The 26220-nt window shown below is 41.1% G+C and overlaps 3 protein-coding genes and 1 long non-coding RNA gene across 6 annotated transcripts in view; 2 read left to right on the forward strand and 2 right to left on the reverse strand.

The window, feature by feature from the left end:
• The window catches only part of wnk4a (WNK lysine deficient protein kinase 4a), a 50208-nt gene extending 37561 nt beyond the window's left edge, over positions 1–12647 (forward strand). Inside the window, exons 14-21 of one of the 2 annotated variants that reach the window (XM_037754857.1) lie at positions 2483–2537; positions 2807–2926; positions 4926–5740; positions 6370–6457; positions 8161–8764; positions 9527–9732; positions 9824–9918; positions 10857–12647. In XM_037754857.1, the coding sequence (XP_037610785.1) occupies positions 2483–2537; positions 2807–2926; positions 4926–5740; positions 6370–6457; positions 8161–8764; positions 9527–9732; positions 9824–9918; positions 10857–10859 (1986 nt within the window). In that variant the 3' untranslated portion in view covers positions 10860–12647. The remainder of the gene's footprint in view (positions 1–2482; positions 2538–2806; positions 2927–4925; positions 5741–6369; positions 6458–8160; positions 8765–9526; positions 9733–9823; positions 9919–10856) is intronic. The other variant, XM_037754859.1, reaches the window with a different exon arrangement.
• Positions 613–24357, reverse strand: LOC119479361. Its single transcript, XR_005204665.1, has 3 exons — positions 24192–24357; positions 6282–6288; positions 613–623 (listed from the first exon to the last, which is right to left on the reverse strand). It is a non-coding gene; the product is annotated as an uncharacterized LOC119479361 (long non-coding RNA).
• On the reverse strand, positions 12806–15399 carry LOC119479360 (cytochrome c oxidase assembly factor 3 homolog, mitochondrial). Its single transcript, XM_037754863.1, has 2 exons — positions 15067–15399; positions 12806–13259 (listed from the first exon to the last, which is right to left on the reverse strand). The coding sequence occupies exons 1-2, from the start codon at positions 15263–15265 to the stop codon at positions 13156–13158; spliced, it is 303 nt and encodes a 100-aa protein (XP_037610791.1). The 5' UTR covers positions 15266–15399; the 3' UTR covers positions 12806–13155.
• Positions 15874–22641, forward strand: cntd1 (cyclin N-terminal domain containing 1). Of its 2 annotated transcripts, none has more exons than XM_037754862.1 (8): positions 15874–15948; positions 16258–16580; positions 19225–19300; positions 19387–19558; positions 19649–19811; positions 19919–20063; positions 21481–21577; positions 22271–22641. In XM_037754862.1, the coding sequence occupies exons 2-8, from the start codon at positions 16418–16420 to the stop codon at positions 22382–22384; spliced, it is 930 nt and encodes a 309-aa protein (XP_037610790.1). In that variant the 5' UTR covers positions 15874–15948; positions 16258–16417; the 3' UTR covers positions 22385–22641. The 2 variants fall into 2 exon arrangements, with proteins under 2 accessions (XP_037610790.1, XP_037610789.1); XM_037754861.1 differs by lacking the exon at positions 15874–15948 and having other exon boundaries at positions 15987–16369; positions 16412–16580.
• Positions 24358–26220: the final 1863 nt, after the last annotated feature.

Below are 26220 nucleotides of genomic sequence, written 5' to 3' on the forward strand. Positions count from 1 at the left end.
GAGGTTGCAGAAGCCTAGTTAGGTTATTCTGGAATTTTTGCCCAATGATGCCAAAAATATCCTGCCTCCCCCGGCCTTAAGCCTTTCTGATTTAACATTCTGTGGAACTGTAAAATGAAAAACAAAAAGAGTTGTTCAGAGCCGTGCCATCCTCTACAAGATAAGACCTAATACCTAATCAGATACAGTATGTCTGCTCAAAGGAAAGGCAGCGTTTGTTCTGCCAGGATATGTTCCACCCTGCGGAACACAACGAACAAAATCTCCTTGTGCCTTTCAGTGAAAATGATCTTAAGATTTTCATGAATGATGGAGAAAAGAATAATGTGCAGTTTCATGTGGGACAAGTAAGAGCAGTAAACCTCTACCGCCAATTATCTACCTTGCTTCCGACCCGTTGGCTACATAATTACCCTGAACCACTGTGGACAAATCTGTGCTGGCTCCGCTCCAGCACCTGATTAAAAACACTGCATGGACCGCATCCCCCAAGACTCATTATGGCCGCTCTCCCCCGCACTGTCCCAGCCAAAAAAACAGATCAAGCTAGTCGAGTTAAAGGAGGAATCCAAATGGAGCTTGACTACCTCGAAAGCCTTGCTTGTCTAGCTGTTCCTTATTTGCTCTAACCACCGCTTGAAGAGCAACACTAATAGTCTGCAGCCGTGCTAGCAGCTCTGTGAGGCTGCACTTACTTAGTGCATGCTTTGAGCTAAATGCAAACATAATGACGGAAAGCAGCTACTCTGTTTACCACTTTCGCAATCTTAATTTAGCTTGTTTGCATGTAAACATTTGCTCATTAGCACTAAACAAGTACAGCTGCGCCAATCCATCTAGAAGATAATGAGATATTTAACTGAATAAATGAAAACTTTGGAGGAAAAACTAGTTAGAAGAAAAGTCAGGGGATCACCAAAGTCATTAGGATTCATCCTCTGGGGAGCATGAATGTCTGTGCAAAACGTCATGCCGATCCATCGAAAAGTTGTTGAGATATTTCACAGACCGACATAAAGAAATCAGCGGAGAAAAATCTGTTTCTTCGCCTCTCAGATTTTGCAGATGGAGCCAGATTAAAGCGGCAATTTATCCATTTATTGTTGCCGTTAAATTACTTTCACAAACTGTCCTCGTATACACGCATAAAGACGTAATAATAGTTATATTAAATGGTTAATAACATGCGATTTATTATGGAAACAGCTCCTCACAAACTAACAATAAATTCTTTACGACCATCTTAACTTTATTGTCCACTTAATACATGCTGTACTGACCTGAGGTCAGGCCTCAGGGTCACCTACATCATCTGAAATCTGGTTACAGGCTAATAAATTGCATTATGGGAAGTGTAGGATCTGTTGTTTTTTTGGAGCTTGACCCATATTGGGGACTAAAATGTATGATATCTCATCCCGGCCTCTTCTGCAATTGATTTTGTCCATTCTGCTTTTATGCCTCCGCAGCGGCAACAACCTTAGCTGGAGACATTATGTCTTCGGGTTGTCCATCCATCCCATTCTCGTGAACATGATATCTCACAGAGTTCCTATGCAGTATGGAAAAGTATGGAATTTGATTTTAGTAATCTCCAGGTCTGGATAAGTTTGGAAAAACATTTCTGTTTCCAGACTATTGCACCATTCTGTTTTCTAGAATATGAAATTCAGAATTTCTAAAAATATATTGAGCATACGGCAGCAGAGTGTTTTTCATGGCGTTTAGTACAGACAGTGCAGCCAGAAGTTTTACTACTGTGTGAAAGCGCTTGCCAGAGCGAGCTTGATGTTGTTGAAAGCAAGGCAAGAAGTAGGCAATGACGTGAACGCACACTCCTACGCAGAGCTACCTCTATACCTGTACGTCACAGCCAGGGGCCGGCACGTTCATATAGGCAATAGCCTAGGGCAGCAAAATGTGGGCCAACTAATCGTTGTGAGCTAAATAACAATAGAAATATAATAATAAAAAGGAACCAAAAACTGCCTGTCAGACTGGGCCATACTGAGGGGGATACAAACGGCCCCTCCTAATCTGGTCCTGGGATGGATTTCTGTCCCAGTCTGTCCCTGTTGTTGTAAAGATATTTGACAGTGGAACATCATCCAACTTTCTGCATAGGGCTGTAGACTGAACTCCACTTCTTATATACAGACTTTGGCACTAACTCAAGAATTCATGTGCTAATTATGACGATTTCACACAAATGTCTAACAGGATCAAATGATGACGTTGTGGACCGACATGGATCTAAACCGCAACTGAGGCATACAACTGCGAGGCAGTAATTCTGTGTCACAGAAGCCTGCAGCAGCAGGCATGATAGATGTTACACTAAGTAGTGCTACATTAATATGAACTTAATACTGTCCAGTCCGGCTTCTACCCACCTATTAGTGCTGGTGAGCTTTGTGCTGCAGCTGAATCATGTCGTGGTTAGAAGTGGTGATTGAGTTTTATCAAATGTGCTCTCTTCCAGCCTAATCTACACAGTCACACCCTGCCTCGAACACTCTCCTCCTCTTCTCTGCCTGGTAAGTCTCCTGTCTGCTCTTAATTCACCCATTTAAGAGGATAATTTGATGCTCGGGGAGATTATATATGATATGAATGAAGCGAATGAATGTTTTACGGTAGAGCTTGGCCGCCAGCCAGTCTGTAATCACGTCATGAAAGTTTGACATTCATCAGAGTGAACTGCATAACAGCATGTCAGATTAACTTGCATGTTTTTCTTTTTAACTGTGCATGATAATTGTGTGTCTACATCCATCCCCTCATGCATGTGTGATTCTTGTCGTAGACTTCTGTGTGGCTAACCAGAGCGTAGGGGTATGTGGCCCCAATGGAGACGTCTTCAGTGCAGACATTACTTCACCCGGGCGACCTCTATTACGCTCGCAGTCTTTCCACAGCGGCCCAGGTAAATAGCCCTCCGGCCCTCCCTCTGGTCCCTACGTGAAGAGGCAGAGCATTGTTTACTGTTTCAGCACACTGAAAAATTGTTGCAGTCCTTTGGCAAAGAATAAGTCAAAGCTCAGCTACCTCATAAACCCCCCCTCCCCTTCTCACGGCCCGTTCTTGGTATTGTTCAGACATGGCGCCATCCGCCATCCCTACACCTCAAAGCCTTCGTCTGTGTCTGCTTTGCAGCAGGGCCTCTTGGGTAATTACCTCACCTGAAGGGCGCTTTTCTGGCTTTTAGGGAGCTGTGAATGCTGTCGCTGTGAAGCATGAGCTTTTCTCCAGTGCTGCGATAGTCGGCAACATCTGTTTGCCAGCACAAACTCCTACAGACTTTCCAAGAAAGCCTCCTCCCCACCGTCGCCGTCTGCTTCCCCACAGGAGGGGCATTTGATCGCGATCAAAGAACACATATCTTCCATATGTCCCCTGTACTGTATCTGAACACTCTCATTCCCTCTGGTCCCCTCTCCGCTGCACGTCCACTGCATGGTCGCTTGCGCAATGCTCCTTGGCCGCCCGCCACCCTCACAGAGTGTTGCCTAACCTATGTTTCCGTCAGCATGGAAAAAAGTAGAGGCTGGTTTGCATCATCAGGAACAGGAGGTGTGGTTTATAACTGTGGAGCCATTGTTGAGGTAAATGTCAAATCAATGGATGAGGCTCGGGTATTGGCATCCTCAACTGTTCCCCAAGGAGTGATGTCGGCATCCAGACTACTTTAATCTTACTTTAAACCAACCCAAAAAAAAGTTGTGTACGCGCACGTGTGTTCCATTTAAACTCCTCGGAAATGTCTTCCCTCACAGCCTTGTAATGCCCGGTGTGCAACCGCTCCGGCTTACGAATGCAATTATAGTCGGATGTTTGTTTTAAACAAAACGTCTTTGTTCACCATGGAAACCCATTATTTGAAAGTACGGGAAAGATTTATGCTCCACATGGCGTACGTCTTGGCAGGAAGAAGTAGACTGACCGAGAGAGGAAGAATGAGTGAGCTAACTTGTCTCCACTGAAACTGTGCAGGGGGGGTCTCATTTAAAATTACACGTATTAGAAGGGCTGACGCCAGTGCTTTGAAGCTTCGACTGTTGCCATGGTAATCGACCTCCATGACCTCCTATATATATATAAGTATGTAATAATAATGTACAAATCCAAAAAATAGCCCATGAAATAAGGACTAATCCCACAACATTATTCATTATTCATATTCAACATTAATTATTTTAAGCTATTCTCAGACGGATATCGTTGCGTGGCGTGGTGTTGCGTGGCGTGGTGTTGCGTGGCGTGGTGTTGCGTGGCGTGGCGTTGCGTGGCGTTGCGTTGCGTGGCGTGGCGTGGCGTTGCGTGGCGTGGCGCTTCGTGGCGTGGCGTTGCGTGGCGTGGCGTGGCGTGGCGTGGCGTGGCGTTGCGTGGCATGGCGTTGTGCTGCGAAGCTTCGAATACCTTTGAATACCTTCGAATATTTCTCCCCAAGGCTTCGAAGCCCAAAAATGTCATTCATAACAGCCCAATTTATTAGTCGTTCTGATTAACAAACGTCTAACTTTATTGCACGTTGTACGCCAAGAAAACTATTCTCCACAATTGGAAATCCAGACACCTACTCTCTATAAAACAATGGTTGAACCTCCTCTCAGAACATATATCATTAGAGCAAGTCTCAAACAAAATAATCAAATCACGGAATTCAAAAACATTTTCTCATATCTGATCCCGCCTCTTAATCTGCCGCCCCGTCACTACTATCATCTTCATATAACAGTCCCACCCTTTTCCTATACCCAATTTTACACAGTTAAAAAAATATATTTTCTGTCTCTGTTCTATGTTTGTCAGTCATGTTTTCTGTCATTGTTGATGTTTGTCAAAAAAAAAACACTTTATTTTACATGTTTTTCTTCTCCCATTAAAAATACTAATTAATTTTTTTTTTTATCTTTGTCTTCCAGGGTCTCCCCTCCATTATCAGCACAACCCTGCGTCTCTCCTGCCGCACCACCAGCACTACCACTTGCCCTACATGGGCCACAGTCACTTCCCGTTCCCGTACCCCGGCTCTCCGGGTTCCCCCAAGCCAGGCCTCCATCCTCCCCTCACACGAGTCGCCAGTACCCCGGCCTTCTCCTCTGTTCCCTCCCCAGCCCCCGGCTCCCAAAGTCCTCACAATGAGACCCCGAGCCCTGTCAGCAGTGATGGTGTCACCTTGTCCCCATCTTCCCCTCAGCATCCCAACATGTGGCCCCCCCACACGCAGCCCCTGTTTTCCTTAGCGAATGTCATCTCCATGGCCATGAGCATGGCCCAGTCTTTCATCCCTCCTTCGAGCCTGCCCGCCCAGGGGATGTCCCCCTATCCAGGCTTCCACCCCCAGCTACCCCCCACTCACATGACCCAACAGTCCGGTTACCCCTCCATCTACCCACAACATTACCAGACCTCGCCAGGAGAGGCCCCTTACGCCTACCACAGCCCTGAGAGTATGCCTCTAATGGATGGTTTTCCTCAAAGCAGTCATCCAAACTGGCTTCATACTGTCTCTCCACCTTCTCTGCCTTCCACTCCTCCACCGGTTCCTCAGGAGCCTTTCCAGCAGCCGGTTGGACTCTACAGTCCCCCCACCAGTCCACCCAACCTGAGCCAGGAGGACAGTCTCCACAGTTATGTGGCCTCATACTTGGTGCCGGTTCCAGTCCAGGATGAACCCAAATCAGAAGTGTCCAGTTCAGATCTTTCCCCGTCACCCCCAGAGAGCCCAGAAAGCACTGTGAGTCACCTACACTTACTTTTTCCTCACTTTCTCTCAGTTGAGATCCCTTTAAAATGAAATTGTGTGCATGCAAATTAGAAATGATTAATTGATTAGTTAATTGACAACAAAAAATGTGATGATTGATTAATCATTTAAGTACATTTTCAGACCAAACATTTACCGATTCCAGCTTCTGAAATGGAGGATTTGCCCCTTTTCTCTATTTTAAATGATAAATTGAATATCTTTGGATTTTGAACTGTTGGTAGGACAGAAAGAACTATTAGAACTTGGGCTCTGGGAAATACAGATTGCTTCTTTCACTCTTTTCTGACGTTTTATTGATCAATTAAAACAAATTTGGGTCCAACTTTTTCTATCCCAATACCTCAACTCTGAGTATCTGCCAATACAAGTTACCAATCCATTATGAGTGCTCTGTTTTCCCCTCATTTAAATCTGTGTACTGCACTGTGTGGAACACATTTGGATCATTTTCTCTAAGCGAGCATCAGGCCAGAGATTTCTGAGTTGGAGGCCGGTCATGACTGATAACTGAAACACTGAATTTTAGAACAACATTGAATATCAATCATCTATCTGCTGCAGCACTAATACTACCAATGTTTATTCTTCCTGTCCAGTTATCATCCTTCAGTGCTCCGTTGCACCCCACTGTACCTGAGATGAAAACCAGTACCCCCAAACCAAAAGCCTCCTCTACTGAATCTGGTAAGAAATAATTCTGTTTATGTTCACATGTTCCTGCAACACCTAATGTGTTGTATGTTACTGGCCAGGGGGGGCTGGGAGAGCTGGAAAATAACATACACTGTATGATGTTTATGTTTGCACCCCAAACAAACCCTCACACATGCTTGTGTATACACACAACCACGGCCAAATCTCACACCTTTTTTTCTCCTCTGCTCCTTTTTATGATGTATTAGGTCTAAATACACTCTGATGTCTCTGTTACGGATAATTTGCCTTCTTTTTCAGTTCCTTCTCTCTTTCTCTGCGCCGCATCCTCGGTGACATTATCACCTATTAGCGGTGCCTCAGGAGCCATTGCGTAACGGCGAGTCTGGATGTAATGTTCCATTCAAAACCAACACAAACCTAGGCGTCATTGCGACCCTGCCCACCGGCACTGGCCAATCAGGGAGCAGCCGCGCTCGTTACGGGCCTCTCCTCCCATATCCACGCCTGTCGGTGTTTATACCCTCCTCAGGAGCCCACATTCAACAGAGTCCCTCTGTTTTAGCAGGCACAGACCCAAACACTGTCTGTGATCACTGTAATGGGGACACGTAGTGGAAGAACTGAGGCACTGCAGCATTTTAAACCCTGTGAGTGCATACAGTGACTCAAACTGTTTGTGTCACTTATATGTAACTCCATCACACTTATCAGTAATTAAGGCTCTATAGAGGACATCCTCCTATACAGGAAGATTTCTGTTTTAGGAAATAAGACACTGTAGCCCCGTTTCCACCGCAGGAATCTTCCTCAAAACTAAGAACCTTTTAAGGAACTCTGATTGTTTCACGGCGTTAACAATCTAAAGCACAAATAAATAACCCTCATACACTCAACAGATGATTTACTGTGGAGACAGTTCATTTTCCTCCGCTGCATTTCATTCAATGTGCATCAGTAAATATCGTTGAAGATAGACAAGTCTGTTTTTTCTTCAGTCTGTTTTTTAGATGAAACAGGCGGCTTTCTCATACGCCAGCGGACTAATTTGCTTAATCTTCACAGGACTTTAAAACCGCGGTGGAAACGCAGTCAACAGTGGGCTGAAGTAACCTTTTAGTTCCTTGAAAAGTAGTTACTTGGGCTAAAAGTTCCAGGAACATTTGGTGGAAACCCAGCCAATGAAAGAGATACCAAGGCACACATGATTACACTTTAATCAAAGCCTGGACGTCAAGACAGATTAAGGCTTTGTTCTGATGATCAATCAGCTCTGATCAGATTACAGAACAATCAATACTGTCTCTCATATAAATTTACTCTTTTAAATCTATATATTATAAGTAAATTTAGATACTTTATCAGGTTATTTATATGTTTTTATCTTAAAGGTAACTAGTCAAGGTGTTTATAAAAATGCCAGCTGGATTTTTTGTAGAGCACTTACCCAACTCAACTTTATTTATGAAGCACCTTTCATACTATCATGCAGCCCAAAGTGCTTCACAGGGCAAGATTAAAACAAAACAATAAATAGACTAAAAATGATGACAATAAAATGTAACTAGAATAAATAGGCTCAAGTATGAAAACCAATGATTAAGACTTAAAAACTAAGGCAATAAATGACGAGGCACTTTAAGTAAAAGCTAAAATATGTTTTAATGTTTCTTTTAAAAGTGTCCACAGAGGTGTTGGAGCTGTATATTAACACCTTCTCTTCTATATTACAGAAGTCCAGTCTGCACCAGTCACTGTCGGGCGATTCCAGGTGACTCCCAGCATGCACATCCCTGCGCTCGCTGTTCCAGCACCCGCCGCACCAGAGCCAGCCGACGACGGCAGCACGCCGTCAGAGAGCAGCACCGAGGAGCAGGGCGAGTCTGAGACGAGCCTGGGCACCTCCCTCACCATGTCGCCTCCTCACCAGCATCCCCACAGAGGGTCCACCACAGGGGTCCTTCAGGAGGCCGACGGGCAGGTGGGATGGGCCGGGAGCCAGGAGCAGCAGCAGCAGCAGCAGGACGAGGAGGAAGGGGACGAGGAGGAGGTGGTGGAAGAGGTCGTCGGGGAACGACCGAGGACGAGGAAGAGGAGTCGGAGGAGAGCGTACAGCATGAGCCTGTTGGGAACGTCTGCGGACAGCGGCCTCTCTGTGACGAATGCTGAGATGGAGGGGAGGCTGTGGGACGGGGCGGCAGGCAGCCCGCAGTACAGCAACGCCCTTCACCATCTATGGATGACGACATACAACCGCAACGCGCCCTACATGAGCAGCGATGACTCTGACAGTGATGACGAGGACATGATGGTGGAGCTTCAGGAGCTCAGAGAGAAGTGAGTGACTACAGAAACAGAGGTCAGAGGTCAACCAGATAAGGTTGAATATGAAAACACGTTCCAATGATCTCTTTTATGATCTCTGGTGAAACTTTGGGACTTCATGTTTTGGTGTAACGCAAGATTTAAGTCAAAAATTACACGTGAAGTCATCATGAATTTTCTACTCTCTCTACTCCAAGTCTGTTAAATATAAAAAAATATATTAATATCATTCATCACACTCGTCACATTGTTCATCACAATTTCCCAGAGCCCAATGTGATGTATTAGTATAAGATAAATAGTCCAAATCCCAAAGATAATCAAATTATAAATGCATCAAACAGAGAAAAGCAACATATCCTCACATTTAAGAAGCTTGAACCAGCAAATGTTTGATAAAATATGATCAAAACAATGATCAAAATTCTTGTTTGTTTTGTTGAAGAGTTGTTTCAGCACTAGGATTTTAATGCAATTTATATATTTCTTAAATTAAGTCAAGTAAATCTAGAGAAAAAGTTTAGCCAACCATTACAAACTTTCTGAGGCCTTAATTCCCTCAAATCCACATGCCTTCTTGTTTCTTTATGTACATATTTAAAAACAGGAAATTACAGTAACATAATAAACACAATTTGTATCTATCAATAATTTTAGACATAGTAAAAAAAAAAACGTTAAGGATTTTCAAGGACGACCTGTTTCACTTACGTTTCCCAGCAACAAAAAGGAGCCTTCAACCACTTACATTTGTTCCTTTTTGTCCCCTCTCAGACATCTGAAAGAGGTGCAGGCCCTGCAGGCCACCCAGAAGAGAGAGATTGAAGAGCTGTATGAGAAGATGGGGAAGACTCCTCCTCCAGGCATCGTCTCTCCTGCTGCTATGCTGTCCAGTCGACAGCGCCGTCTGTCCAAGGGGAGTGGATTCCCCTCGTCCCGCAGGAACAGCCTGCAGCGCTTGGACATCTTGCCACTCCAAGGTAAGCAAAAAATATCCACTTTTATTACCTGGTATGTGACCACCTTATGTCTAAATGTGTTTTATAATATAACACACGTTTGTTCTCCCAGGTATCATTAGGAGAAACTCCCTTGGAGGCAGCAGTAGCGGCTCCCAGGATAAACCAAGCAAAGGCGTCACCTTTGCCACTGACATTAGTAGAATGGTGAGTGGACACTGAATTAATAAACTTCATATTAGTATTATTCTCCCCTTTTAAAGGGATAGTTCAGGTGTTTTGAAATGGGGTTGTATGAGGTACTTATCCATAATCAGTGTATTACTTACAGTAGATGGAGGTCGGCACTGGCAGGAGTTACCGACACAGGAGCAAAGCAGTGTACTGCTGTGGACGGGGCCGGCAGTAAAACATATTTTAGCCGCCTAAAAAAAAATCTATATCAGTTTAAGTGTACGCTATATCTGGAATGTTTTCACAACTTTACCTTGCAGTCAGACAGCCCATTCCAATGGGGAGCTGAAGCTTTTACATTCATCTATGCTCTCTTCAAAGCCACCAGACTCCATTGAAAAAAAACTGTAATTTTACCTCACAGGACATGGGGGTTGCTGGTCTACCGCTGCGTCAATTGGTTAGTTTATGTGTGCTATTGTGTGAATCCAAACTAACCAAAGTCAGACAATAACACAATCAAACTAAACAACCGAGGAAGTGGTACACCAGGAACTCCTGTGTTCTGCGTGGTAAAATTATTGTTTTTTTCAATGGAGTCTGGTTGCTTTGGCGAAAGCATAGATGACAGCTTCAAACAGACTGTATAGCTGTCTCACGACAAGGTAAAGAGGTGAAAATATTCTAAATATAGCGTGCAATTAAACTGATATTGATTCTTTTAGGTGACTAAAATATGTTTTGCTGCTGCCCCCGTACAAAGCAGTACATTGCTTTGCTTCTGTCCGGTAATTCCTGTCTTTCTCCAAACTGAGGGCGTGCCGACCTCCATCTACTGTAAGAAATACACTGACTATGGATAAGAACCTCATACAAGCCCACTTCAAAACACCCAAATCATTTCCTTAAACTTAACCCCAAAAAATGCTTTGTTCTCACTTTATGTATTTCTTTCTTTCTCGCTTTCCTAGTAAGAAACTCTCAGCCAAGCACGCTGTATATCTGGACTACCTCATCTGAAGTGTGACTGCAGTGGTCAAACCCGTCCTGCAGGTGGATCGCTTTAACACTTTTCACTGGCACACCGATCAGCAAACTGCTTCCCTCTGCCAGTGGTCATTTACCTCAACGTATATAAATATATATATATATATATATATATATAAACATAAACATCAATAAAGCTGGATTTACACAGGAACTGTAATATCCCGTTTTCAGCCCTCTGAAAATCTGATCTGGTGAATTTGTTGCAGCTGAAGAACAGAAACACTTCCAAATCTGGTTCATGTTAAAAAGCATTATTGCTCTCTTGTAAATAAACTGTCAGACCCAACGGTTCAGAATGAAACTTCCGTCCAGGCTGACTCTCCGTTTTCTCTGAGCAAAACGTTAAACGCAGTCAAGCGATGGTACAAAGTGCTGCAGAGTTGTGCGGCACTTTACTACGACTTTGACCCAGAATGAAGTTCCCGTTTTCCTGCTACACTGCCGTTAATCAATCTGAGCACAGTGATGTGAACCACAGCAACACTTTTACTGACAACCGTCGTACACGCATGACAACATTTCGGATAATCTCGCAACTTATTTGCTTAAGTTGAATGATGTCTCAGCACCTGCTGACTGCACAGTGACTCTGATTATTGCACTGTGCAGTTTGATTTATTCAAATGTGCATTATGAACACATTTAGTTGTAGTACGTCTTTTAGTGACAGGAAGTTCTCTAGACTCAGCCTGGAGAGGTTTGACTGCAGTCCCGACGTTTTTAGATGTAGCGAAAATGAGTTTTGTACAGCAGTACAATAAGGGGATATTATTTCTATCAACACATACATGTGAAGTTGTTAATGCTTCAGAAAGAAACAGTCGTACAACAGTTATAAATGTAGCTTGCTTCAGCAGAAAGAATCTGTCAAACGTGCATAAGACATCAAATATTATAGCTGGTTTCAAATGACAAAATGATTTATGTGCATTTATAAGTTGTGAAAAATCTAGTTTTTAGACTACTGGCTTTCCTGTTGATTGTACATGTGTATATAGTAGAGTGCATTTATAGATCATGTTTACAGGTCAGGAGTAAACTAAACATGTCAACAACCTTAATTCTTGCTCAAGCAATTTATTGTCGCTTGTTCCATAGATCAAGCACCTTGTGCACTTTAGCAACTTCTACTCTTGTTCTCAATCATTTTAACACTTTTGTGGATAAAACTGTGTTCATTCGAGGAAGAGCGGATATGTCTCACGGTATTTTGTTTCCTATAAGGGAGGTAGAGAATATTCTCCAGTTTATTTTTGATCACAGCAACGACGATCTACCCTCCCCAGTTTCAAATAATTAGTGCATTGTGGGATATATCTAGAGAAATCAGTCCAAAGCTGTGAATGTTTAGCTGTTGCCTTATAAAATATTCACAACACACACTGAATTTTCTGGCAGTGGAACTCCTGTAAGATTTTCCAAAGTTCATAATATATTCAAAGAAGTTTCAAAATTTTGAATGTAAATATATAATTGTATTGCTTTCTGAAGCTGCTGCTGTCCTGCCATGCTGAATCTGTGCCTTTCCCTTACAATGTCTTATTTTATATTTTTACTCTCAAGATTTGGTGGCTAGATCAGACTCCTTATATCAAATTTTGACAAAAATAAATGCAATTGTAAATACCACAGCTCTTTTGTCATCTTTGCTGCTTCGCTCTGTGTCTTTTTTCCTCACATGAATAGATACACAGAAACATTGATTGTGTTTTTAAAAAAAAAAAAATCAAATACATTATATTTTTTTATTTTACAAATCACTTTATCGACATAAATATGTTTCAACAGGTTAATCCGTGTGTCATTTCAGCATTTGCATTTCTCCGCTGTTAAAGGCCACTGTAGATTTAACATCATTAGCTGACTGAAATTTAGGATATTCCTGTTGAACTGTATGCACATCACATGATCAGAGCTGGAAACTTGTTAGGTAAGTGTTGTAATTACTCTACAGTCTGGCCTTCCGGGTAGCATTTAAGGTCAGTGGATTAGCCCTTTCCACTGACAGGCAAACTTAATCGAAATCAAGACACATCAAGTCCTCAGCAGGACCTCACCTTCACAATCAAGACAAAAACAAAGTCCAGCGCTGTCTCCCCATGAAAAACAGCGGCCAGCCATGGAATATAAATCAGTGGCATCAGTGTCCACATAAGTCCCATTCTCAGTTAAGTGCAGGACAGACACACAGTCTGACAACAGGCAGGCGATGCATGTGTCTCAGTTGGCACCGGTCTTTGGTCCCTGCAGTTTCGCACGCTTGGCCTCTTCATCCATTTCATCCATGATCCGCTCCTGGGAGACGGAGTAAAACGTGTAGCCGTCTAGCAGGGGAGCAAGTGGTCAAGGCAAATATTTGACAGCAAGAAGAAAAATATCACAAACATTACATGATAAGCAGTGTGTCAGTCAGGTGTTTGTATCCAATTGATTAGCTATCTATGTGAACACCTTAAGGTTGTCTTTATTCTTTAAAACTAGGGCTGTCAAAGTTAACACAAAAATAACGCGTTTTAACGTCACTAATTTCTTTAACGAAAATTGTGATTTTTAGGTGGTAGCGGGCTCAGTTTAAAAGCTAGAGCGAAGATACTAGTATCATATGAAACTAGAAAAACCTAAGGAATCCATTGGTACCAACCATGTCATACTAGCTTGGCATGGCCATTTTCAAAGGGATCCCTTGACCTCTGACCTCTAGATATGTGAATGAAAATGGGTTCTATGGGTACCCACGAGTCTCCCCTTTACAGACATGCCCACTTTATGATAATCACATGCAGTTTAGGGCAAGTCATAGTCAAGTCAGCACACTGACAGCTGTTGTTGCCTGTTGGGCTGCAGTTTGTCAAGTTATGATTTCAGCATATTTTGTTATGCTAAATGCAGTACCTGTGAGGGTTTCTGGACAATAATTGTCATTGTTTTGTGTTGTTAATTGATTTCCGATAATAAATATATACATACATTTGCATAAAGCAGCATATTTGCCCACTCCCATGTTGATAAGAGTATTAAATACTTGACAAATCTCCCTTTAAGGTACATTTTTAACAAAAAATGTGTGATTAATTTGCAACACAAAAAAAAATCCCGTTTATCCTTTTTTTTTTTTTAAATCTTATACTTTCTTGCTGTACCTAGCTAAAACTAATGCAGTCTATTTCAACCTTCCTGCAATAGTTAATACCTAACTTCATAAAGGTGATAATGTTCAGTTTTGTTTAAACTGTTTTTAAAGGGTGTTTACTCAAGTCTTCATTCTGGAAGCTGTAGTGCAGTTGTGTTGTATTATACTGGGAGTGCTTCTAATATTTAGTCTACCCTCATTGTATATAAATGGGAGCCCATTTCTGACAGGAAAATAAAAAAGTAGATTAAATGTTATGCATGATAAAAACAAAAATGCTCATGGTAGGTTAACATAAAGAGATAATAAGTCAATGTAACATTTTACAAGTCTAACTCAGTATGTCAGCTTACACTGAGCATGTTTTGTTTGTATCATGTCTAACTTGTCATGTATTTATATCTGTTTATTTCCCTGACAAACATGGGCTTCCATATGTATAAAAAAATAGATGGGTATCTTATGATATGTCAGTGTATAAAAGACAACAATTGGTCACTTACACCGAGAGACAGTAAGTGTTCAGCATCTCCCATCACCAGTACCCCTAGACACATACAGGGAACAGGTTGATGTAACACCAGGAAGCCACCTGACACACTGAAGGTGTCTCTGCAGCCTAAAAGAAGCTGTAACTTTGGTACATTTTAAAAGAGTACAGTAAATAAAGCTTAATGCTAAGTAATAAGTCACGTATGGGTATTTTAAATACAACATTTAAGCTGTGTTTTGCTTTGTTAATGCACTCCAAGACACCTGTACAGTACAGTTAAAGCTACCTGGAACTTTCTGTCATTGCTAACGTTAGCATGTTAGCATGTGAGCTACATGTAGCTACATTTACCAGCCAATCAGATGGTTAGCATGCTAAGCTAAGGTTAGCATGCTAAGCTATTGTTACATAGTTCACCTTGTGTTGGCGGTTCGTGTTAGTGGTGTTAGTGCTGTTAGTGGTGTTAGTGGTGTTAGTGGTGTTAGTGCTGCTCTCTAGTGAAGGATACAGATCCCTATAACCATAGCTCCGATGGCGAGTCCCGTCACCACGTTTCGTGCCCGCAGCTGCTGTGTTTTCTTCTTCCACTGCTCCAGCTCGACATGTCGGATGAAGTGAATCTGTTCCCGAGAAAGACCCTCTTTCACCGGGTCTATCCTGGTGGCAACGCGAGCAGCGGGCTGCTTCGGCGTCTTGTCATCAGCCATGTCTGAACAGTCAGTCCACTGAAGGTTGTTTCACCGCAGTTATACAAGCAGCAATGATCTACACAACAGGAGGAGTCTGTTTACTGCAGGGTGAAACCCATCAGTGTGTTGTGAGATCTGCGCTGCGCAGTGAGCACTACGAGGCGCCACCAAGTACTGTGTGAATGGAACAAAATGGTGCAACATCCAAATGAGCCCCCAACGACAGCTTTAAGGTTCCTACTAGGAGACGTTGAATCAGTGCTGTGGTGAAAACCGCGGTAATACCGCCATCTTCTGGAAAATACACGTTTAATACACGATTTATTTGGGGTTTTCCTGTGTATTTTTGTCAGTTAGCACCGGTCTTTGGTTCTAATACCGCCATCTCCTGGAAAATACACTTTTAAGACTCGATTTATTTGTTTTTTTCCAGTTTATTTTTGTCAAACAAAGTTGTAAAATTGTAATTTTAGTGCTCGTTGAGGACAACCGTTAAGTCAGTTTAAATGGCGACGACCGTTGAAGGCAACCGTTAAGTCAGTTTAAATGGCGACGACCGTTGAAGGCAACCGTTAAGTCAGTTTAAATGGCGACGACCGTTGAAGGCAACCGTTAAGTCAGTTTAAATGGCGACGACCGTTGAAGGCAACCGTTAAGTCAGTTTAAATGGCGACGACCGTTGAAGACAACCGTTAAGTCAGGTTAAGTCAGTTTAAATGGCGACGACCGTTGAAGGCAACCGTTAAGTCAGTTTAAATGGCGACGACCGTTAAGTCAGTGAAGACAACCGTTAAGTCAGGGGCGACAAACCGTTGGAAACAACCGTTAAATCAGCGAAGACAACCGTTGTAGACGACCGCTAAGTCAGTGGTTACGACCGTTGAAGACGACCGTTAAGTCAGTTTAAATTGCGACAACCGTTGAAGACAACCATTAAGTCAGCGAAGACAACCGTTGCAGACGACCGCTAAATCAGTGGTTACGACCGTTGAAGACAACCGTTAAGTCAGTGGAGACAAACCGTTGGAAACAACCTTTAAATCAGAGAAGACAACCGTTGAAGACAACCGTTAAGTCAGTGAAGACGACCGTTAAGTCAGTGAAGACGATCGTTAAGTCAGTGAAGACGACCGTTAAATCAGTGAAGACGACCGTTAAGTCAGCTGTAAAATGGCTAAAAGTTTCTTTTGTTCTCCGAGCCATAGTTTAAAGTTTCGAGAAGCCTCTTTTGAGCTACTCACAGATTTCCTTGTTAATCTCAACAAAAGAAACAAAGACAACCTCAACAGTTTATCAACATGTAGCGGGAACTTCAAAGAGAAAAGACTAACTGGTGAGTAACGGTCATTATACAACCGGGAGCTTGCGCACATTTTTTATTTTAGCTTGCTAACAAACAAACATTTAACGTTAACTAACGTTAATTTTGCCAGTTTAAAATATGTATGCGCCAAACTACGTTTATAATCGTTATTTTTTTAAATTTTTTTAAATTTTTTAATTTTTATTTACTGGTAATATTTCCGCTCAAATTCAAATTCTCCTGGTATTTATTCAGTTTGAATCTCTTACATCACACACAGCTGTGACAGTTAGCTAGATAGATATCATCGCTCAATGAGTTTACAGTTCACCGCTACAGTCGTTTCAACTAAGACAGGGATCTGCAACATGTGGCTCTTTAGCTCCTCTCCAGTGGCTCCCTGTGGGTTTTTAAACATTTTTGTGGAAATGAATAACTGTTTTTTTGTTTACATTTTCATTTTTATTTATCATTGTTGTAGGTCTGTGGTACGAAGGAGTATTAGGGCCACATTGAGGAAAAAAATAAATCTGAGATTTTGAGAATAAAGTCATAATATAATAAAGTAGTAATTTTATGTGTTATTTATTTTTTTTCTCGTAAAGTTATGACTTTTTTCTCGTAATATTATGACTTTTTTCTGTAAATCTCAGATGTTTTTCCCCTCAATGTGGCCCTAATACTCTGTAGCACATTGTCACTTTGGCCCTCACTGCATTAGACTTATATACTATATACTTAGACTATAAACTGTGTTACCTTCATCACAATGATCAAATGTTTTGCGGCTCCAGACAGATTTTTTTTTGTGCCTAAAATGGCTCTTTTGATAGTAAAGGTTGCTGACCCTGAACTAAGGGATCATTATTAGTATCTTCTTTGGTCGCTACTATTTACAATTGCTGTATATAAACGAGGCTTTTATTAGTACATTTAAAGTACATTAGGTCTATGTGTTGCCATACTGTAATTATTATAAACTGGGGTGCAGACTGACTCATTTTGCAATAGTTTTAATAATATTGTCAGCAGGTGGGATTGATATACAGGACTATCTCTGAATGGCCCACATCACTGTACCCTGCCATCTCTCTCTGAAGTCTGTCATACACCTGGAAATGTGAGCCCTGTTATTATGGAGGTCAGTTCTCTATACAAACTCCTCCAGGTAGCAGAGTCTGCCAGCTGCCAGCAGCACCTCAGCAGACAAACCTGCCTGTGAGGAGGAGCAGATGGAAAGCAGTGACTTCTAATGAACATCCATATGCTCCCTTGTAGTTCACCTAACAGCTAAAATACAATTTATTTAAATAGATTCATGGGGATACCTTTGTTATCTGTTTCTTTAACGTGCTTCTTCTCACAGACTAGAAGGAGCTTCCAAATAAATATTTTCTTTCAAACTGACAGGTCAATAGAAAAACTGTCCAGTCACGATACAATTTTTCTAGCGTTGGCTGGGTGGGTGGTGTCGAGGACTCAGCATGGTTGTGATTCATGTTTGTTAAATGTCTTAATTTCATGGCTCTCAGCTGATTTCACGCCAAAAAAATAAGTATAAAGAAAAGAGAATCTGAATTTTAAATAAGTATTCTTCACTTACAAAGATTACAGGATTTTTCCCCCCCTGTTTTTATGGCATACTCGTCAACCTTGAGACCTCAAAAGATATGGAGGATTTTGAAACAAAGCGTTTTGAGTTTCAGAGACTTTGTTTCCTGCATTATGGTGACTTTTAAAGAATGGAATTTGCAAAATAATTATAATTATAATGTACACTGCAACAGCAGTTTTATGTAAAATACTTTTAATTTTACTTTTAATTCGCAGGAACAAATACAGAGTAATTGGCCCCTCTAGTGTGAACTGATGTGAATCTCTGGCATCATCAGTTTCCATTCATTCACTCATTCATTCATTTTCTGCCCTTGCTTGAGTATAGACCTATTTCTTTCTCCTTCTCTCCATTTCTCTCTCCGTCTCTCACTCACTGAAGGTTCTTTCAGACACAATGCGACAACGGCACCACTGTGACTGAAACAAATTATTTCCAATGGCTTGCGCCGCGTCACGACAGCTTTTTGCTGCATCGAGCAAAAACCCAACTTTGTGGTGACAGGAAAATGACATTTGGTGTAGCTTTATTGTTGTTGTTGCTCCTGTACAGAGCCAGAAACAGGTTGAGATAATGAAAAGGGAAAAAAAGGTGCAACATTTGTCATAAATTTGGGAGAAATACAGGAGAATTGTGACCCCGTGAGGAAACTGGGAGAGGGCAATGAAAAACGGGAGTCTCGGGAGGGTTGGTAAGTGTGCTTTATGGGCCTCTGTGTTATTTTATCTCAGAGGAAGATTTGTGTCTTGATAAATGATGCAGAATATTTTTTTTCATTTCAAATATGTTCAAATAAGCATCTCTGCAAAGAGCTCATAAATGACAGTGAATAACCAATAATATCTGGAGAGTAATGGCTCATATTTCATGTTATTGATCCCATTTTACAGATCTACACGATCTCTCTCTGTGTCACTTAACATAGGATTGACCAAACCCATTTACTGCCTTACAAAGTCCTTTCTGTAAATGTGTTTTATATGCTCTGATTATCAACTGCTGTGCTCAGTAAAATATGTTTCTGTTTTGCTCTCTGCCTCCCTCTCTGGTGCTACTTAGAACACATCTTCCTGATAACTAAAGAACTAAGACTTGATCCTCTGGCTGCATACCACGCCATCGAATTACTTCAAAGGTAAGAAGGAGCAGCATGTTTTCTTTTCCCTGCCACACCCATTATGATGTTGGTTTAGCCTTTATTTGAATAATTATCTCCCCCAGGTTCATGGTCAAGCACCTTACAGATTTGTTGACCACACCCACACCTCAGGGTGCAGCTGCTGATCAACCGGGAAGTTATGAGGATGCTGTGTTTGACAAACTCAAGGAGAAATTCCCCCTCATCGTCTTCTCCTGCGTGCAACTCGCAAGCAAACTGTCTTTGCACAGTCACGTAAGTTCTGCGATGCCTACGATTAACAACTTTCAATACCCTGTGATTAAGAATGAAATAATCTATGATAATTACTCAAACGTTTTCTAGATAATCGACACCAATACCGCTGTACGCTTTCTGAATTCAGTCGGCCACAATGCTTCCAAGCATACTGTCCTGGAATCAGAGCTGATGGTGTTAAAAGGGCTTGAATTCAGACTGAATGCTCCTAACCCTCTGATGTATGTGGAAATCCTTCTGGAGGTGCTTGGTAAGATATCATATTTAAACATAGAGCAACTTAAGTGAACTATTAAGATGTAACAATATCCATGGAACAGTTGTGCTGACTTTGAAAGAAGTGACTAAACTTTATAGGACACAATGAGCCATCACTCCCTGTGGAGCGTCTGCATCAGCTGTGCCAACACGTTCTCCAGTTTGTCAGCCTACAGAGGACTGCCATCTACGACTCCTTGTTAGTGACGACCACTCAGTGTGCCAGCCCACCCACAGAACACAGGTATTACATTTTTCTCTTCAAGCCACAATTTTATGATTTTTATGCCTCTGCGCTGGCGACAGCCGTGACCGGAGGCATTATGTTTTTGGGTTGTCCGTCTGTCCGTCCATCTGTACGTACGTCCAGTCCATTCTCTTGAATTAATGTACTATTTGTTTGAGACCAGGTTGTAATGCAGTATGAAAAATGTGACAATATCATTGCATGCATGTACAGTTTTGCTGCATGATTTGGAACTGGTGGTTCCTGTCGCGGTGGAGTGGAAAAGCTTCTTGACTGGCAGTTGAGTTGAGCAGACTACGACCAGCTGACAACTGTCTGTTGTTTTGGTTTCAAATTTTGTCTCGTGCCATCATGTTTCTCATGGCCCCTGCAACACTGTTAAATTATGACTAGTACAGCCTACTGTTGATGCGGTAGGTTATTACACATGCAATAACTGATTTTTTGGCCACTTGAACACAACTTACACATTCCTTTTAGCTCTGTTTTGGTTTCCTCTAACTGCTGAGGGGAAATATCTGGCTCTTTGGCTGCTAAATGCTCCACTATGTTCACCAGCTAGTCACTTACTTTGTCTGTCTGCCGTTAGGTCCTGGGCAGGTAGTGTGCACACAGTGGAGTTTTAGAGCTTTACAGCTGAAAGCAGCTGCCTGTAGGGATGGGAATCGTTAATGTTTATTGATATTGACACCACTTTCGAGACTGCTTAACGATCCGAGTCTTTATCGATACACTATCATTTGGTGGAAAGACGAGAGAACAATAAATTTTTAACAGAACCGGTGTTGCTTTTATTGCTTAACTGTGAGTCTGTGACTGATTTCTGAACAACAGAATGAAATTTACTTTCAATAAACACTGCGGCATTTATTTGAAAAGAAATACACAGGGCTCCTTCAACATAACATATAGCTATAACACAGCTATAACAACAGAACGAAGGCGTGAAGCAATTCTTTATTTAGTTTAACGACGGTATGCAGGCAATTCAATTGAATTCAAAAACTTTATTAGACAATCAATGTATGTTTGTGCACCAGTGATTTGATTTAAATGACATGACTCTCGTCTCTCGAGACATAACGTTACGTTATAGGACCCGCAAGTCTTGATAGCAGTATCGATAAGCTCGGAGAAATTTGGAACCAGGTCCTTATAGAACCGGGTCTTAATCCCCATCCCTACTGCTGTGCTGTAGCCTAGAACAACACTATTGTTGTGGGCCGTAAAACCAAAACAACGAGCTGAAAGACATTATGAAGTAGGAGAACTGCAGAGTCAGTTGATAACTCTCTGTGGGTTCATCACTACCAGCAACCCCTTTCTCATTACAAATAGTAATGTGATCCATTGTTAACATACAAATATTGATTTTAGCTGCTTTAATACTAATACTAATACTCTCTTTAAACAGAGAGAAGTTTGTGACAGTGACTGAAGACTGCATGCTTCTTGGTGTTGGTGTCATCGCCGTGGCGACATTCATCCTCTATGTCAGAAAATGGGAACAGGTGAAACACTTTTTTAGGTTTTATAAGTATTAAAACCCTAATTGTATTCACAATAGCATTTGTTTTTAGTGTTTTAAAGCGGCACAAACATTGTTTTTTCATGCACTGGTCAATTTTGAGATTTTGGGCTATTTTGTTTCCATAACATGTTTTCTTTCAGACTAGTGGATAGAAAACATCTAAAATACACATTTAGGTGTTTATTTTACTACTTTGTCTATTTGCGTAAGTAGATTTCTCCTAAATTCATCCGAAGTTAGCCTTAGATAATACCTCATTTGCATATTTAAAAACATAAAATTTCAGAAAACTTGTAGTACAAAAAATAATTGTCTTAATGTAAATAATCAACTGGGGAAGTTTCATGGTGATATCTGCAATTTTTTTTTTGATTACGTCAATAAGACAAATAAACAATTAATTAAAATAATAAATAATCAGCAAGGTAATTGATAATAGAAATAATTGTTAGATGAAGCCCAAAACTCAACAACCTGGTGAATCTTAGTGTAAAATATTTAGTCAAGACTGTCAGAGAGGACTTTTGACTTTGAGATTTTAATCAAAGCATATCAAGCTATCTACCTTATCCAAGTTTAGTTAATGTTAGTATGTACTGAATCTGTCACAAATACATCCCATACAAACCGTTTTTGTTGATGTAATCTGACTCTTTCTTCTCGTGCATCACAGATAACGGGAGAACTGAGCCACATCACAGGAATCTCCAGGAGGAGCATCAGAGATTTTGCTCATGTGACACTGATGCACATTGTTGGAACCAGTTCCTCTGTAACACCAACTTGAGTCTTGATAACACTCGTTCACTGAATCCTGCTTTATACTCTTAACTCTTTATGATTTAAATTTGATCTCTAGTTGTAGAAGGATATGCACCTAAGTGAGATGATTGGATTAAAACAAAGCAACAACTGAAATATCTCATGAAATGAAATGGTGCCAAAAGAATAAATCACTATAGAGTGGTCACTTATTATATAAATGAACACTTGATACTTTGCTAAATGTAATGGATATTATATTAAACAATAACACAATCTGAATATATTGTATATCTCCACTGCTTTTACATTTCCTGTGGCTCATTGATCCACTCATTTGAATTAGATGCATAGTGGTTTATTGTAATACTCATGTATTTAGTTCCACATCAGCCAAGATGTAAAAAAGAAAGAATGCAGTCTGGCTGATCCTCCTCCTCGTTTAGAGGCAACATACCTGAATCAAGATAAGAACTTTTAATTTAATCTAATATAATGATTATTTTGAATGACAACTCAATAACTTAACTGTCTAATTAAATACTCTACTTGCCAGTAAAGTCATAGTTGTTCAGTGTAGGCAAAAATCCTTAAAAAGGCAAAAATCCTGCAGGTGTTTTAGAAAAAATCTACTAGAAAAATGATCTATTCTATCATATGATCACCTTTGTTTAGGTCTGCATGCAATCTCTTTGTTGCTATCTTTTAGAGACTGGGTGTTTTGGGCAGCAGTAGCCCCTCCCCGGGCTGCTTGACCATCTTGAACGTCACTAAACGTCATCGTATCATCCACGTTCAGATCATCTGGCCGTCCACAGGCCTCGTTGGAAGACTGCAATGTGTCAGTGATCCACGTCAGTGTCCACCAGATTGACCTGCCTCTGACGGAAGCTAGTCCTGGTTGAAGAAGAGGCCAGGCTTGTGTGTGATGTTCGCCAGCTGCTTTGAAGCTTTGAAGGGAGATGTAGGTTTCTCCGCTGAGTGCAAACCACAAAGCCCCTATCAAGTCTGTCAGTGGTAGGTGGCAGCGGTGCCACTCGCATTCGCCTTACTTGCTCCAGGAGAGGACTGTGTCCATCACTACCAACAGGTGTTGGTGTGGTGAACTGGAGGCTGAGCTTGACTGAGAAACTGTCCTTAGAAAGGTGGTCAAAACACTATATGTGTCCTGCCAGGAGGCTAATAAGTCATCATCTGCCTCCTCCTCTTCAGATTCACTGGACAGTATATCAAGTGTGGAAAGATGTGGGACAGTGGCAGCAACTCCCAGGAAAACATCCTGAGTCTTAGCAGCACTGGAAGGACGCCCACAGTCTGTGATCTCCCCAATGTGTGTTTCGCTGAAAAAAGTGTTTCATCTTGTTATTGCTCTTCAGGATGTCTCGGCTTTGTGTTTGCTTGCTTGCCTCCCCATGGGTGGATCCATTTAATCCTCTGTCTTTCACAGGCTCGGACATGTGCTTGTTGTGATACTGCGCTGTGTGTACTGACAAAAAGGAGATGCAAAAAAAAAAAAAAAAGGAAAGCTGTGTTCCAAAAGATATCAAACTACGACGGAGTATTAGGGCCACACTGAGGGAAAAAATTGAGATTTTGAGAATAAAGTCATAATATTACGAGAAAAATGTTGTAATATTACTAGAATAAAGTCATAATATTATGAGAATAAAGTCATAACTTTACCAGAAAAAAAAGTAATTTCCTCCTCCACGAAACAGGCAATTTCCCCCAGGTCAGTGAGGTTCTTTCTTCAGAATAAACGCAGTTTCTTGCACAATGTTTTCAAGGTCCTAATATTTATGATAATGTGGTGCTGATGTGCCAAAAGATACTATAACAATAGTATAACTTCACAAGATGCTCCACGTTCCTCATTTTCACACAGGTTGCTCTATTTCCTCTCTAAAATAATACGTCAAAGTACTACTTTATAATATTATGATTTTATTCTCATAATACTAGGACTTTTTTTTTTCTCGTAAACCTATGACTTTATTCTCTGTTTCTCGTATTCTCGATTTATTTTTTTCCTCAATGTGGAATACTAATAATACTCCCTCTTCTCAAATATACTGGCTTGCAATAAAAACACAGTTAACATTTAATGATATGGCATAGGTGCAAAAAAAAAAAAAAATAGTGAGAAAACTGGCCAGTTGTGTGCTGCTACATAACCTGCAGCGCAAAATGTATCTGTAGAAAATGTCCATGTGGATGCCATAGGGGACTTTTTCTGTGTGGGAAATCTTTGAAGTCATTGCCAGCTCTGCAGTCATGCTCTGGGTTCCACTGGAGATAGCTTGAAGGCAGGACACCGAGCTTTTATTGCATGGACTACCTGGCTCAGACGAAGCATTTTTCCCAGAGCTGCAGGGGGGAACGACTGCAGGTGGCAAGCAGAGAGGTTTTTGGAGTGTAAATCTGTATAACTTCAGAGGGGTATTGGATGCTGCTATACTGAAACTGTGGTAGCATGCTGTGAGTGTGTTCCACTTCTTTCTACATATGGTGTAAGTTGTTATTGTGGTGTTCAAGTTGTCACCTTTGAGGCCTTCCTTGCAGGTGACATAATCTGTGTCGAAAAGCCTGCTTGCCAGGAATCTCTCGTCTCACCTCTACCCTCTCTCTAGCCCATCTTTTGATCCTGATTCTGACAGATTGAAAAGCAGCAGTGAGACAGTGAATAGCAATTGGAAGATGGCTTTCTGTACCTGATGGTCCAAATCTAGTCGTTTCCTATAGCATATATTCAGCACCACTGAGGTTTTCAGCGCCCTGTCGCTCACAGTTTTGAGGCACAACGCTGAAACAGAGAGTAGTTTACAGAGTGAGACATAATTACAACATAACAGATGGCAGCCGGCTCGTGAGGAAGAACATTTGCAGGCACAGGTGTGAAATAATCCTGCGGAAAGCAAGACTGCAGTAAGGTGTAACACCTGTATATCCTCTGTCAGGTGTGTTGACTGTGTGCCAGGGTAATGATACAACCTGAGACTTGCAGTTATCCACAAGTTGAAGAAACATTTCCTGTTTTTCCAACATTAGAAAATTGACAGGAAAAAAAAGAAGGAAATGCAATTCTACCAGTTAATTGTGGAGATACTCGTCATTTGTCAATTAAAACAGAAAATCCCATTAAGATTTAACATTATGGTGCCTTCAAATGGGGTCGTGTTTAAGAGAAGAGTCCATATGAATGTCCCCCTCTTGTGGTATTCACGACCTCGTAAATGGAAAGTTTCTGAAAGCTCAGCGTTCATGAGTTGTGACGTGTTTGTTGACGTCAGAAATGGCGGAAGACATGGAAGCTCATTTTTTGGTGCATAATAAGTTCATATTTTGTAATTTTAGTCGTATATTGTTTTTCGTCATAATTTTATAATATGTCTGAGTAAAATGTTGATTTTCCCAACAGTCTCATCTGTTTCCTCTGTCATCATGCCTTTGCATTTACTGCATTATGCTACCCACTTGTAACAGACGATTTTTATGTAAATTTAAAGAATATATTAAGACTCTTAAAACTTACAAACACTAAAAAAAAGTAATAAAACTGTCAAACTATGGTGTACTCTTTAAAGAAGATTAACATGTTTCTTATTATGGCTTTTATTTAATTATATACATTCATATTCTTGTTTTTTTGTACCAAAAAAAATATATATAGAAAAAGCAAGTGTACACTTTTTTTGGTGGCCAATATTATCTTGTTGTTATAAAGTCCTGGGGAAATTTAACATTAGTTGACTTTGCAAATCTTCAGGGATGTGCCCTAGCGACATTTGCTATGCTGCTTACGTTTCGTCCGAGACATGTCAGAACATGAAAAAGCATAATTTCTGCAAAGCATGCATGATG

The sequence above is a fragment of the Sebastes umbrosus genome, chromosome 20 (genome assembly GCF_015220745.1).
Source record: "Sebastes umbrosus isolate fSebUmb1 chromosome 20, fSebUmb1.pri, whole genome shotgun sequence".
NCBI lineage: Eukaryota > Metazoa > Chordata > Actinopteri > Perciformes > Sebastidae > Sebastes > Sebastes umbrosus.

What these genes read in the sequence shown, in the direction of transcription:
- LOC119479360 (XM_037754863.1), bottom strand. Translation starts at nt 15,265, where the DNA reads ATGGCTGATGACAAGACGCCGAAGCAGCCCGCTGCTCGCGTTGCCACC. An exon ending in AGCTATGGTTATAGGGATCT is followed by an intron (nt 13,260 to 15,066) that starts GTATCCTTCACT and finishes CTCCCCTGCTAG; the next exon opens with ACGGCTACACGTTTTACTCC.
- cntd1 (XM_037754862.1), top strand. Translation starts at nt 16,418, where the DNA reads ATGGCTAAAAGTTTCTTTTGTTCTCCGAGCCATAGTTTAAAGTTTCGA. An exon ending in AATCCTTCTGGAGGTGCTTG is followed by an intron (nt 19,812 to 19,918) that starts GTAAGATATCAT and finishes TAAACTTTATAG; the next exon opens with GACACAATGAGCCATCACTC. An exon ending in AGCCCACCCACAGAACACAG is followed by an intron (nt 20,064 to 21,480) that starts GTATTACATTTT and finishes CTCTTTAAACAG; the next exon opens with AGAGAAGTTTGTGACAGTGA.